This window comes from Sarcophilus harrisii, chromosome 3, assembly GCF_902635505.1.
Source record: "Sarcophilus harrisii chromosome 3, mSarHar1.11, whole genome shotgun sequence".
NCBI classification, from domain to species: domain Eukaryota; kingdom Metazoa; phylum Chordata; class Mammalia; order Dasyuromorphia; family Dasyuridae; genus Sarcophilus; species Sarcophilus harrisii.
In genome coordinates, this window is record NC_045428.1 from 255,366,923 (window position 1) to 255,379,605 (window position 12,683).

A 12,683-nucleotide genomic window follows, 5' to 3' on the forward strand; every position below is an offset into this window, starting at 1 on the left:
TGGCTTTAGTGGGCAGTAAGCTTACTTTAAATAGCATGTCAAGGTGGGCAAAAATAGTTACAGAAAACTTAGGCTGAATTGTGAGTAGCAAAGCATCTAGCTTTAGATACATATAAGGAAGAAACTTGACGAATTAGAATATATAGAGAGAGAACCTACTGGGGTGTTGGAAGGCCTGGAAACTATGATCTAGGACTACAAGAATATTTATCCCAAAGAAGTGACTCCATCAGTCCCTCAGATGCCAAGTTCTATCAATTCTCTCCCTCCCCCAATATCTCTTCTGTCCATCAACATTGCCATCATTCAAACTATTTTTCTAAGCTATTTCAGTAGTTCCAAACTGGAAATTAAGAAGTGTTTGCCTAGGGTTACTAGGACCAGCTAGAGGGCACAGTGGATAGAGCACCTGCCCTGGAGTCAGAAGAACCTGAATTCAAACCTGACCTCAGACACTTAACACTTTCTAGCTATGTGACTCTGGGCAAATCCCTTAATCCCAAGTGCCTCTCACAAAAAAAAAAAAAAAAAAGAAAGAAAAGAGAGGAAGGAAGGAAGGAAGGAAGGAAGGAAGGAAGGAAGGAAGGAAGGAAGGAAGGAAGGAAGGAAGGAAAGAGGGAAGGAAGGAAGGAAGGAAGGAAGGAAGGAAGGAAGGAAGGAAGGAAGGAAGGAAATAACCAAACTGTACCACAATGATACAAGAAATGATAAAATGTACATTCAGAAGAGGCTAGGAAGACCTCCCTAGGTGGATGCTGTGAAGTGAACAAAGATAGAATAATTTACACAATGACAACATAATAGAGAAAAACAATTTTGAAAGACTTCAAAACTCAGACTAATGCAATGATAAACCATGAGAACAGAGGCCTGAAGATGAATCATGCTACCCACCTTCTGCCAGTGAGACAATGAGCTTAAAATTTAGAACGAGACAAACATTTCTGGACATGGTCAATGTGGGAATTTGTTTTTCTAGAAGATGCATGCTTGTTATGAATTTTTATTACTGTCATTATTCAATTAGGGTATATAGAATGGGCAAAGAGATAACAAATGTTAAACTAAAGAAAACAATTTGAGACAAAATAAATCTTGCTAAGGAAAAAGCAAGCTTTATTATTGTCCAGTCTAAAAACTTTAAGTAGGTGGACAGGGGTTAAGAGGGTTGGAGGATGGTGATTCCCTATTAAAGGGGATTGGAAACCATGTTACTCCTGGGACAAAATAAAATCTTATTAACCCAAAATTTAAGGCCTTTCACAATCCAGCACCAATCTGCAATTCCAACTTCATTTCTCATGACTCCTTAAAATGACAAGCCATGCCCCAATCTCTACATTTTTTGCAAGCTATACTCTAGGGATGACTTATTCATGCCTCTTAAAAACCATATTTGAGATCATATTTATAAAACATTTGTCATAGTGCCTGGCATATAGTAGGTGCTTAATAAATACTTATTTTCCTTGGCTTTCTTCAAGACACCACTCTTAGATTATTACTTCTGTAGTCAGCCCTTATCTTCCCAGCTGAAAGAGATCTCTTCCCCAACAAGTGTTTTTAGAGTATCACATCCAGACATCTCCTTTGCTCACCGAGCAATTGCATCAGCATAGAACATAAGAGCTTTGGACTTGACTCCTACTTCACATATTTACTAGCTTTGTGAACCTGAACAAGCCATTAAATCTCTGGTTTTTAATCTGTAAAGTGGAGAACAGTTGTTGGGAAGGAACAAAAGAGAAAACATGTCAAGAGCTTTGCAAACCTTGAAGCAGTATATGCATGCAAGCATGCAAGCTATTACTCATGATTTCTGAACACATGCTTGCATCCATAGCACAATCGCTTCTTCCCCTATTCCTCCCCTGGTTCCATCCAGTAGAATGTAAGTTCCTCTAGGTTGAAATTGTGCCATTTAAGTTATTATAGGTTTGTTGAATAGAACTATTTCATATAGACATGATCAAAAGATGGGACAGCAGTGCACTATAGCAGATAGCTAGCTTCAGAGTCAGGAAGCTAGGATCAAGTTCTACTCAGTCAACTGGTTGTGTAACTCTGGGCAATTCATATAACCTCTCAGGGCCTTTGGGCAACTTTCTAAAGCTGTAAATTGCAGAGCAGTTGTTGATATGCTATGGTAGAGAGAGTGTCTCACCATAAGCTCCCAAATTGATGAAACAATACTAGATGGGCCAAAAAAAGTGAGTAAATATTTTCTCTAACATTATATATATATATATATATATATATATATATATATATATATTATACGTATATGCATATATATTCATATATAGAACACATATAAAATATATTTGCAAGTATAAACATAATATATGACATCTCAATATGTATTAATATCATACAAGCATGCACATGTGTATATGTGTGTATATGTATTTGTGTATATGTGTGTATCTCTTTTTCTATTGATCTTTATTGATCTGTTGTTCTCTAGCAAGAGGCATCAAACTCTTTCTTCTCTTATCTTTAGGTCAATTTCTTAGCTAACTGAAGAGTTAAGATAATGATATCTCCTTGCTGAATTTAAAGAAAAATAATTATGTTCCATCATAGATCTGTAGTTTTTTATTGTCTTACTCACACCACTACTATCATCACTGGTAAATATCATTGTCCTCATCATTTTTTTTCTGGTGACAGATAATTTATTTGGAGGAAATTTTAATTTGGCACAAATTCATTATATGCATATGTTTTCCATGTTCAAAGCTATGACACTGTTCATAGAAAAGCATCAATTTAAGATATATAATGCTAAAATATCCACATAGGGAGAGAAATAAGAATTAAATGACTTTTCTAATTATTTAATGACCTCTAGGTGTTTTTTAAAGGAATACTGATAATTTAATGTTCAACAATTTTAAATTTAAAATCTAATAAAGTTCATTAAAATAGTTATACTTCTATTCAATAGATATGCAATGTTTTTTTAAATAGAAGATTAAAAAAACACACATTACAGCATTTCATTAAAAATTCATTATACCTACAGCCTCCCTCATTTAGTGCAATTATTGTTACCCTATTTTACAAAGTGGGGAACTGAGGCTCAAATAGATAACATTCCTTTGCCAGGGTCACAATCTAGTTATCAGCAGAGCCAGTCAGAACAGAGTTCTGATTCCTAGGCCAATATTCATTCCAAGACACCATGCTCCTATTAGCATCATAAACAATACAGAGCCAGACTCAAAGTCAGGAAGATCAGGTTCAAATGCAGCCTCTGACATATACTTGCTATGTGATCACAAAGTGATTCTCTGGACAACTCTCTAGAACTAAAAAAAAATGTCACCCTATACTCACACTCACTCTCTCTCTCTCTCTCTCTCTCTCTCTCTCTCTCTCTCTCTCTCTCTCTTTCCTATACTATATTATACTATACCACCTATACTGGGAATTCCACATAGCAAGGAATTCACCGTTCTAGACCCCTTTTTGCTCTTTTTGTCTCTGTCTTTGTCTCTGTTCCTCTCCCTGTGCTTCTCTCTCCTTCCCTAATTCTTGATTACAAAGAGGATGCAACAATAGCTGCCTTCACAAACAGATTGCTAACTGAAGATAACAGTCTGACTGCAATGCACTGGGATTGCAAATTAGTTCCATGGGGTAATAGAGATTTCTTCACAGACTATCCTGATGAAAACTTTGTTTCTCATTATTCACTTCCTCTAGCAGAATTATCAAAAGAAGTTTAAAAAAAAAAGAAGATGAGGTTGTGGGGAAGGAGAACCTGGAAGGAGAATCTATTTTCAAAGATGAGTTGGAGTAGATTGTCTGCTCCAATGAGTTCAGGAGAATCAATTGCTGAATTTTCAGTGTGAACATTTATACTTCATAAAGCATCAAACTTACAAATTAGGACTTGATTTATTGTTTTGTCAATTGTCTAGATTAGTGGCATCAAGCTCAAATAGATAAAGGGGCCACTAACCCATATATAAAGATTTTTGCCACAAATACATATTGACTTAATTTTAAAATGTAATTTTTTGCATTTTAATTTATCTTGTTAAATATTTCCCCATTACATTTTTATTCTAGTTTTGACCATATTCAGGAATCTTATGTGTCTTGTGGTTCATGAGTTGTAAGATGGTTAAGATCAATTCTGTATCATTTTCTTATTGATCCTATTTATAAATAATTGATTTTGTCCTATAACTGATTTTGAACTGTAACTCTTTAAGTCATGGTTTTTTGTCTCTTACCTTAGTTCAGAGATTCAGTTGGCTTGTATTTGGTTAATTTTAAAAATCCAGCTCACCTACTAATCACTGATCTATTCTTGCCCCAAGGAATTTAACTGACCTTGGGAGATTTGTGCGAACATAAGGGAAGAGACTTGATATTTTTACATCACCAAATTATCTTTCAAGAATGTGGGGTCTGGTGTCCAAATGTCTTGCCCACTATTTTACCCTCATCTCAGACAATAAGTACTTCTTAGTCTCATGACAGAAGAAAGGAGATGGTTACTAGCCCCCATCACCAAAGTTCCAACCAATTACCTTATACTCTGGGCTTCAGTTTTGCAACCAATCATGTTGTCCTCAATTTCATGATGCCACCTTTGTTCTTTGAACAAGGAACAGAACACCTTTGTTCTATAATATATCTATAAATCTATAAAATCTATAAAAGGGGTGCTATCTATATGCTTGGGATCCTCAGCATAAAATAGAGGCAAGTCACTGACCCATTCATTAGCGGGCAGCATGCTCCTGTTAATAAATGTTATCTTGATCAAAGAATTGCCTCAGTTTACCTTCTTGTTAAATTTCAATCACAATAGTTTCATGTTTTACCTCTCTGCTCTATATTTGATAAAATGGTAGAGAAAAATATTAATAATCTAATTAAACTTAAAAATGTGTCTTTTGCATTTTTTTGGAGAAGACAAGTTGTTAAGCATTTAAAAAATCTGTTAAACACTCAGTTATTAAACACTTTGTGAGTTCGACTTTCAACCAGTTTGTGGTGATTCTATGACTTTTCCATAGGTTGAGATGAAACTCTGTAGATACTTATTACAGATATTATTAGTAATATATAAACTGCATCTAGTTATAGAATAACGATGTATTGTTTCTCCTTTGTTCAAAGTGCTGAGTCTACAGTGGTTAATTCTTACTTTAAAAGGCCATCCTTGCTATTGTGTCGTTTACTAGTCACAACCAAAAAACTGATCAAAACATAATCCAAAAAAAACTTCATAACTCTTCTTAGAGCATCTCAAATTATTCCTCAACATTCTTCTTTTGGGGGAAGTTGAGGAGGAACGGTCTGGTGGATTATGAAAGAAACGAGTAAGATAGTTATTTCCTCTTCTTCTTTATAGTTTATAAAAACTGCCCAAAAAACTACAAATTAAGATAAAAGCCTTTGGTAGGTTTATCCTTTAATATGGAAACTGAACTGTACCATAAAAAAGATTAAGACAAGGAATCCTATAGATGTTGCTTTAAAAAAAAAGAGCCTTTCCTAATGTCTTTTTACCTTCAGGAAAAAATAAATAAATACACACGTATCTGTGTGTATGTGTATTACCTTTTCTCTACTCACTCGGCCACTACCCTGTTACCCTCAGATCCTTATGTCTGGTCTACTGCTACAGCTGTTCGGTCCAGCAGCCTTAAATCAACCCCATTCCAATCTGTTTTCTGCTCAGCTGCCAACACGATTTTCCTAAAACGAAGGTTTCTCAGATTTCTATCCTCCCCAACTTCCAACAAATTTCAGTGCCTCTCTATTACCTCCAGGACCAAATATAGAATTTGATTTTGGTGTTTAAATTTTTTTTCTTATTTAAAAATAACATTGATGTTCTTCATGTTCCTTACATACTATTATACCCCAACTTCAGACTCTGTGCCTTTTCATTAACTTGCCTTTCACTGACTTTCTTCAAGATTGAACTTAAATCCTGGCTTTTTGGGGAAGCCTTTTGCAATTTGTTAGTGCCTTTGACCTGAGAATAAGTTTATATTCTTTCTGTATGTGTGTATATATATATGTGCCCCATACATAAAACCATATATGGTATGTACATGTGTTCTCATGTGTACATATATTAACCTGTCTATATATGTGTTTATGTGTGTGTATGTGTGTAGCTGGGTAGCTAGGTAGTATAATTTTTCCCAATTATAGCATCAGTCTCCTAAAAGTGGGAACCATGTCTTTATTTACTGAGACATTTATTTGACTTACACCTAAGAAAGAGCAATGGGCCATTAAAATATGAAAATGTGAAGAGTCAGAGGATTCCTTCATAGCCCAGGAGTAACTCAAATACAATAAATGTCTATTTTTCTTTATCTTACCGCACTAGAGCCTCTGAGGAAGGAGAGCAGGTTTCGGCAGACAGGCAACAGGATCAGCAGGCAGTTAAAATTCAGGCAAGCAGCCGGAGCTCTTGCTAAGGCCAGGGCAGGCTAAAATACAACACATATGGGTGGAATGAATTTCAGAGACAGCTTTTTTTTTTCTTTTAATATAAATGTCAAGTTTTGAGAATGAGTAAATCAATGAACCTATGGCAATTTAACTCAGAATTGATCTTTTGAAATGAAGCAGTGCCTTTTTAAAGGCCTTTTGCTTATTTAGGTTAACTCAATCTAAATTCTTATTAATCAAGCTAGCAACCTTTCTTTGGAATTACCGGCTTTATTTTATGATTGTGGGCACTAAAAGAACTACAGTACCCAGGAAGGATAGGGCTGAGAAAAGACTATTAGTCCAATAGTCTTTCCTAAACCACCATTTTGTTCAACAAGAAATTCTATCAGCAGTTCATTAATTACCTTCCTTAAGACAATAAGAATAATTTCTATTTCTAATGAAGAAAAGATCCAGAAGCTAAAATATAATTCTGAATTGTGTTTCCCTCATCTTCTCTCCCCATCCCTCAATTCCTAAGCTCCATCTTAACCTGTTTAGATAGGTGTAACCAATTACATAGTATCTTAAAGTCTTCATGACTTTTTTGGAAGAACATTTTTGAAGAAAAAAAAATGATGTTTGAAAGCAGATCTCCCATGCACAAAAATCACAATCACTTATGCAGGGGTCCTCAAACTTTTTAAATAGGGGGCCAGTTCACTGCCCCTCAGACTGTTGGAGGGCTGGACTATAGTAAAAACAAAAACTTTGTTTTGTGGGCCTTTAAATAAAGAAACTTCATAGCCCTGAGTGAGGGGGATAAACGTCCTCAGCTGCCGTATCTGGCCTGTAGGCTGTAGTTTGAGGACTCTTAATTATAGGATAAGATTTAAAGAGTTTCCAAAATCCCACCTTCCCCAAAATGTTTATTCTATTGGCTTTCCATGGTCCCTATCTATAGAACATCACATTAAATTGCCCTTGTGTATTCTGGGAAACAATTGGAGGCCTTGACTTCCTCATTTGCCTTTGTTAATTTGTCAGATTAACCAATTATAACTTTGGAAGGCTATAAAGAGCTATGGAACCTGACAGTGGGAAATTCTAGGTATTAGTCATGGTGGGGAAGGAAGGAGAGAAAGGGAAAAATGAATTTTTGTGGATCTGAATCTAGAAGGGCAGATTTTAGAAAGTAAGAATTTTTTTTTCTTGGTGAAAGGAAGAGAAAGGAAGGAACTGAAAGGGAAAGTAAAGTTTCACTCATCAACCATCAACTCAGGTCCAGCCATGACCAAGACCCAAAAGGGATTTATTTCTCTATCAAGAATAAGTAATACAATTTATTATTCTTATTTTCATATCATCAAGTTCATTATTATTATTAAAAGACAACTTTTGGCAGTTATTATTTGCTAAGTCATATAAATGTAACTTTCAGTACACAGGAAACACATATGCTAAAGCTCATTTTTTAAAAGTTCACAAGATGCCACACTCTATATAATTATTATACCTCCTATATTTCATATTAAAACAGAGATTCTTGACCTGAGATCCTCAAAAATATTATAGCTGAATTTAAATGTAATTTACTTCCTTTTTAACCTTTTAAATTTTGTTATGCATTTAAAATCATTGTGTTGAAGAGAGGAATCATAGGCTTCATGAGGCTGCTAAAAGGGTCCACGATATAAAAAAAATGCTAAGAACTCGTATATTTAAAAATTTTTCATTTCTCAGAGTGGGAGAAGATGGTTAAGGAAAAACATCCAAAGGAATATTGAATAATGACTGTAGCATGGTGACTTTGAACGCAGGATGGCTTCACACTTACCCCAAGAAGCTTGCGTGTATAAAAATACTTGTCTGGAACATCATAAACTCGGTAGTACCACACAAAGAGGAAGGCATTTAACCCTAGCCACACCAACTGCAAAGAACAAAGCATTTTGTCAAACTGTTTTTATGTGTATTATAAGGGTAGATATCATGAAGAATGTTATTTCCACCTCAGGACCACTATCTGCCAACCACATCAGGATCCTCAGGGACCCTAGGTCCTGCACAGCTAAGGTAGCCCGAGCTTTGTCCTGGAACTGTGCCAACAAGATTACTAAAACATGACATATCCTTAGGCAAATCCTTAGCTTCTTCCAACCTTAATTTCCTCAACTAATTTTACAATGGATAGAGAACCTAGGATGAAGAACTCAGGTTCCAATTCCATCTCAGATTCGAGCTGAGTGACTGTGGGCAAGTCCATAGGAACACATAAACGTATAAATATGGATAATAATAGTACTTACCTGGTTGCTGTTAGGAGGACCAAATGAGAGAATAGCACAAAATTTTTCTCTTTCTTTCTTTCATTCTTTCTTTCTTTCTTTCTTTATCTCTAAAGAAGGATTTCTCAAACCTGTATCACCTGTTTTATAGAGCTGTCTTGAAGGGAAAAATAAAATGCTAAGCATTTTGTCAATTGTAAAGCACTACATAGGGGCAGCTAAGTAGTCCAGTGGATAGATTGCCAGGTCAGCATAGATTGAAGACCTATCTCCTTGAATTCAAATTTAGCCCTGTTTGCCTCAGTTTCCTCATATGTAAAATGAGCTAGAGAAGGAATTGGCAAACCAGTCCAGTATCTGCCAAGAAATCTTTGTGGGGTCACAAAGAGTCAGGTATAACTGAACAACAACAAAAGGACTACATGAAGGTAACTCATCTATTTCCTTGTTCTCTTTCTCCTTCCTTTCTCTTCTTTCTTAAATATCTAAAGCACTCATTTGCTTATGGCCCTTCACTCTAGATAATAAGTGTCATTTCAATTGTGCTTGTCTAACTTCCTTTACTATTGGTTTGTTTATTCTTCTAACTTGCTCCCTTTTCCTTCTTTCTTCCCTGGATCTGACCTTAGATAAGTATTAAATAAAAGCTTTTTTTTTTAAATTAATTCTTAAGAAAATTTTATTTTTTCAAATATAAACTTTTAAGACTTTAAAAAAATGATGTCATTATATGTTCTCTTATCCAGAGGCAGATTTTACATTAAAGAGGGAGTGGAATCTGGTTTAAGCAGTTCATGAAGAAAATAAGAGAGAAAGGGAAGAGAAGCTGTTTCATTTTCTCTCCAAAGTCCCACAGGCTTTTCGCACATGCTGCATTTACTTTTTGAAGAGAAGATGTAGAGAGCATGAAGAGTCCCCAAGGGTCTCAGTGGGAAAGGAGATGGTGCCCTTGGTCAGAATAAGGGTCAGTCCAGAATTGACCTGCTGTGGGAGGGGGTACCATTGACAATGAGGGAGTCTTTGCATCAGGCTCCCTGAGTTGCTCTGCTCTGCCTTTAATCTGGCAAGACTATAAAAAAACATGAAAGACTAAAAGGTCATAAAAACCAAAAGACTATAAAAAACTTGTCTTCCTTTATAATTAAAAAAATATTTAAAGCTACTTCTCCTTTTCTCATGTTGTCAATCACTTTTGTTTTGTTTTTACATCTGTCTCTGTGACTATAGCTTCTGTCTCTGGTCTTTAAGTCACCTTGATGAATAATACTTTGGGGAATATGTTTAGGGGGATGTCCAGGTTTCTTCTGAACCTGACTGGTAGGAAAGTGACTTATAGTCAAGGCCATCCAGCAGACAGAGAAATCGAAGGTACAATTCCAAGATCTCAGCAAATCTGTTTTACCTGCTTTTATCTGTTAGAGATCCTAACTGGTCTGACTGGCTTACAAAGCATTGAAAAGGAAGAGTAGAAATTCAAGCCTGCCCTTCTTCTAGGAAGCTATCTGCTTTTTTTTTTTTTTTTTTTCTTTTGTAATTGGAGCTTTGAATCTCATTTAAAGGATGAAGTGTATTATTTTCAGATTTAAATAGAACAGGAAAGAATGTTTCCTATTTTAAAATGAATAAAACAATAGTATAGCTAATCTTTGGCTTATAGAAACTCCCTTTGGCAATCTGGCATTATGACTTGAGTACTGGACACAGAATCAGAAAAACTTGGGTTCAAACCTCACTTTCTACATGCTATATAAATTTCAGCTATTATTATCCATATATTCATGGCTAATTTATTTGAAATTTACTTATCATAGATAACTTCTGTTTAAAGTTTAGACAAAGTAAAGCAAAAAGGAAAGGAGGGGAAGGGAAAGAAGCTAGGAATTTTGAATATTTTAGTATGATTCATATGAGAAACAAAATTCTCATTAGTGAGAGTTCCATACTACTTTGGGAAATCAGATGAACATTTTAAGTAGACATTATTTTTATATAAGCACATATATAAGAATATAAACACACTATGAATAGCAATAGAGACACTAAAAAGCATAAAAATTCAGAATCTGGATTCATTAGCATGAAATGTAGCTTTCTTCCACCATGAAAAGTCCGTTAATTTAATCACTCAGCATAACTTAAAGATATTTTAAAAAACAGACAAAAATTACTTTTCTTTCCCAATACTTTATTTCCATGAAAATGATGGAAATGGTATTTTAACAGACATGTACTGATAAAGGCAAATTAAATGAGTTCTAACGAACATGTTTAGGGTGGGGAGAAGGAGTAGGGTCCTTTGCTATTTTTCATTTCCAGAAAGAACAGAAACAAGCAAGAATCAACTATTCATTTTGTACTCACAATGACAAAGATGGAGAGCCCTTCGTTCACTGCCCAGTTACCCATGACTGCTCGAGATGAATGCCCTGACTGCACCCTTTTTTCTGTACTATGCCCCTTTTTCCCATGAGGAAGTGAAAATAGTCACACTGGTGAGAAATCTATTTCCTTTTCTACTATCAGAAATTAGGTAACCATTGGTCAATAAAGAATTATTTCCCTGCTCATTTTAAATATTTAAATCACAGAGACATTTTTAAGTATGATTTTTTTAATGTTGCAATTACATATATATATATATATATATATATATATATATATATATATATATAAACAGAACTCTTTTCTTGATTTAAGAAGCAAGGTTTGAATTTTAAAATGTGACTGCTACTTGAATTTATGGGCATTTTGTGCACCAAGAGTTTTTTTTTAAATTCTAATTATTAACTCATTCTTAACTAGTCATTTTGTAAAATGTTTAAATATATCCATCCTTCTAGGCCCAGCAAAAGAAACAAACAAACAAAAAAGCACATTAAACAGATAAAGTAACTGTTGCTTTAACTCTTGAACTCAGGAAGGGTATTTGACAAATTGCTGGGTCTAAAGATCAGAATTTTCTCTTTTGGGTTTAGCATGTAAGTCCTAAGAGAGATCAGTATATCACGAAATCAAGGGCTTTCAGGCCTCTTAGCAGACTTAGAGGCCAGGATTTTGTTATAGGTCCTCCAGTTAGGCTGACTTATACCAGATCAAGAATCACTTCTACAATATTTCCAAGGAGCAGGTCTTTTCTTAAAAAATTTCAAGAAACAGGGAACCCACTACCTCCCCAAGATAGCTCATTATACTTTTGCATTCCTTTGACTTAGGAAGTTTTTCAAAATTTGCTTCTTTGAATTTTCCATACATTGGTTCTGCTCTCAAGCAGATGTCAAGCAGAATAACTTTAGCCCCTCTTTTTCAGATAATTTGTTCATTTTTTTAGTTATGTTTTATTTTTCATGACCCAATTTGGGGTTTTCTTGACAAAAATACTGCACTGGTGTGCCATTTCCTACTCTAGCTCATTTTATAAGTGAAGAAACTGGACAAACAAGGAAAATGTCTTGTCCAAGGTCACACAGTAAGTGTCTGAGTATGGGTTTGAATTCTTGTCTTCCTGATTCCAAGATCAGCATTCCATCAATTAAGTCATCTAACTGCCCCTGTAACCTACAACAACCTTTCAAATTTGTGAAGTTTATTATCATATTTCACTTAAATTTAATCATCTTCAGGCTAACCGGTCATCCTACAGCAAGATCTAGAGATCCTCCTCAGTTGCATTCCTCTGAATGATCTGCAATTTATCCCTATCCATCCTGATAAAATGATTCTTGATGTGTGATTCTCAACAATCTCTTAATGTGGTATGACTAGGTCAAAATCCAGTGGATTATTATCTTTCCAGCTTAATTCTGTTCATTCTATCTCTCCTAGGGCATCGTAAAATCAAAGGATAGATTGGCTGGGACTTTGGAGGTCATGTAGTCCAATTTCTTCATTTGACAGATGAGGGAGAGTGATCTACCTGGGGTCACACAGCTAATCAAAGGCAGGCTTTGAAGCCACTTCCCCTGGGATCTAAGTATAGTT

The 12,683-nt window shown here is 35.1% G+C and overlaps 1 protein-coding gene across 1 annotated transcript in view; it reads right to left on the reverse strand.

The window, feature by feature from the left end:
* LOC100917667 (cytochrome b-245 heavy chain) overlaps positions 1 to 11,169 on the reverse strand; it is a 40,939-nt gene extending 29,770 nt beyond the window's left edge. Inside the window, exons 1-3 of the mRNA XM_003763471.4 lie at positions 11,067 to 11,169; positions 8,255 to 8,350; positions 6,363 to 6,473 (exon numbers count right to left, since the gene is read on the reverse strand). Of these exons, the coding sequence (XP_003763519.1) occupies positions 6,363 to 6,473; positions 8,255 to 8,350; positions 11,067 to 11,111 (252 nt within the window). The 5' untranslated portion in view covers positions 11,112 to 11,169. The remainder of the gene's footprint in view (positions 1 to 6,362; positions 6,474 to 8,254; positions 8,351 to 11,066) is intronic.
* Between the last annotated feature and the right edge of the window lie 1,514 nt (positions 11,170 to 12,683).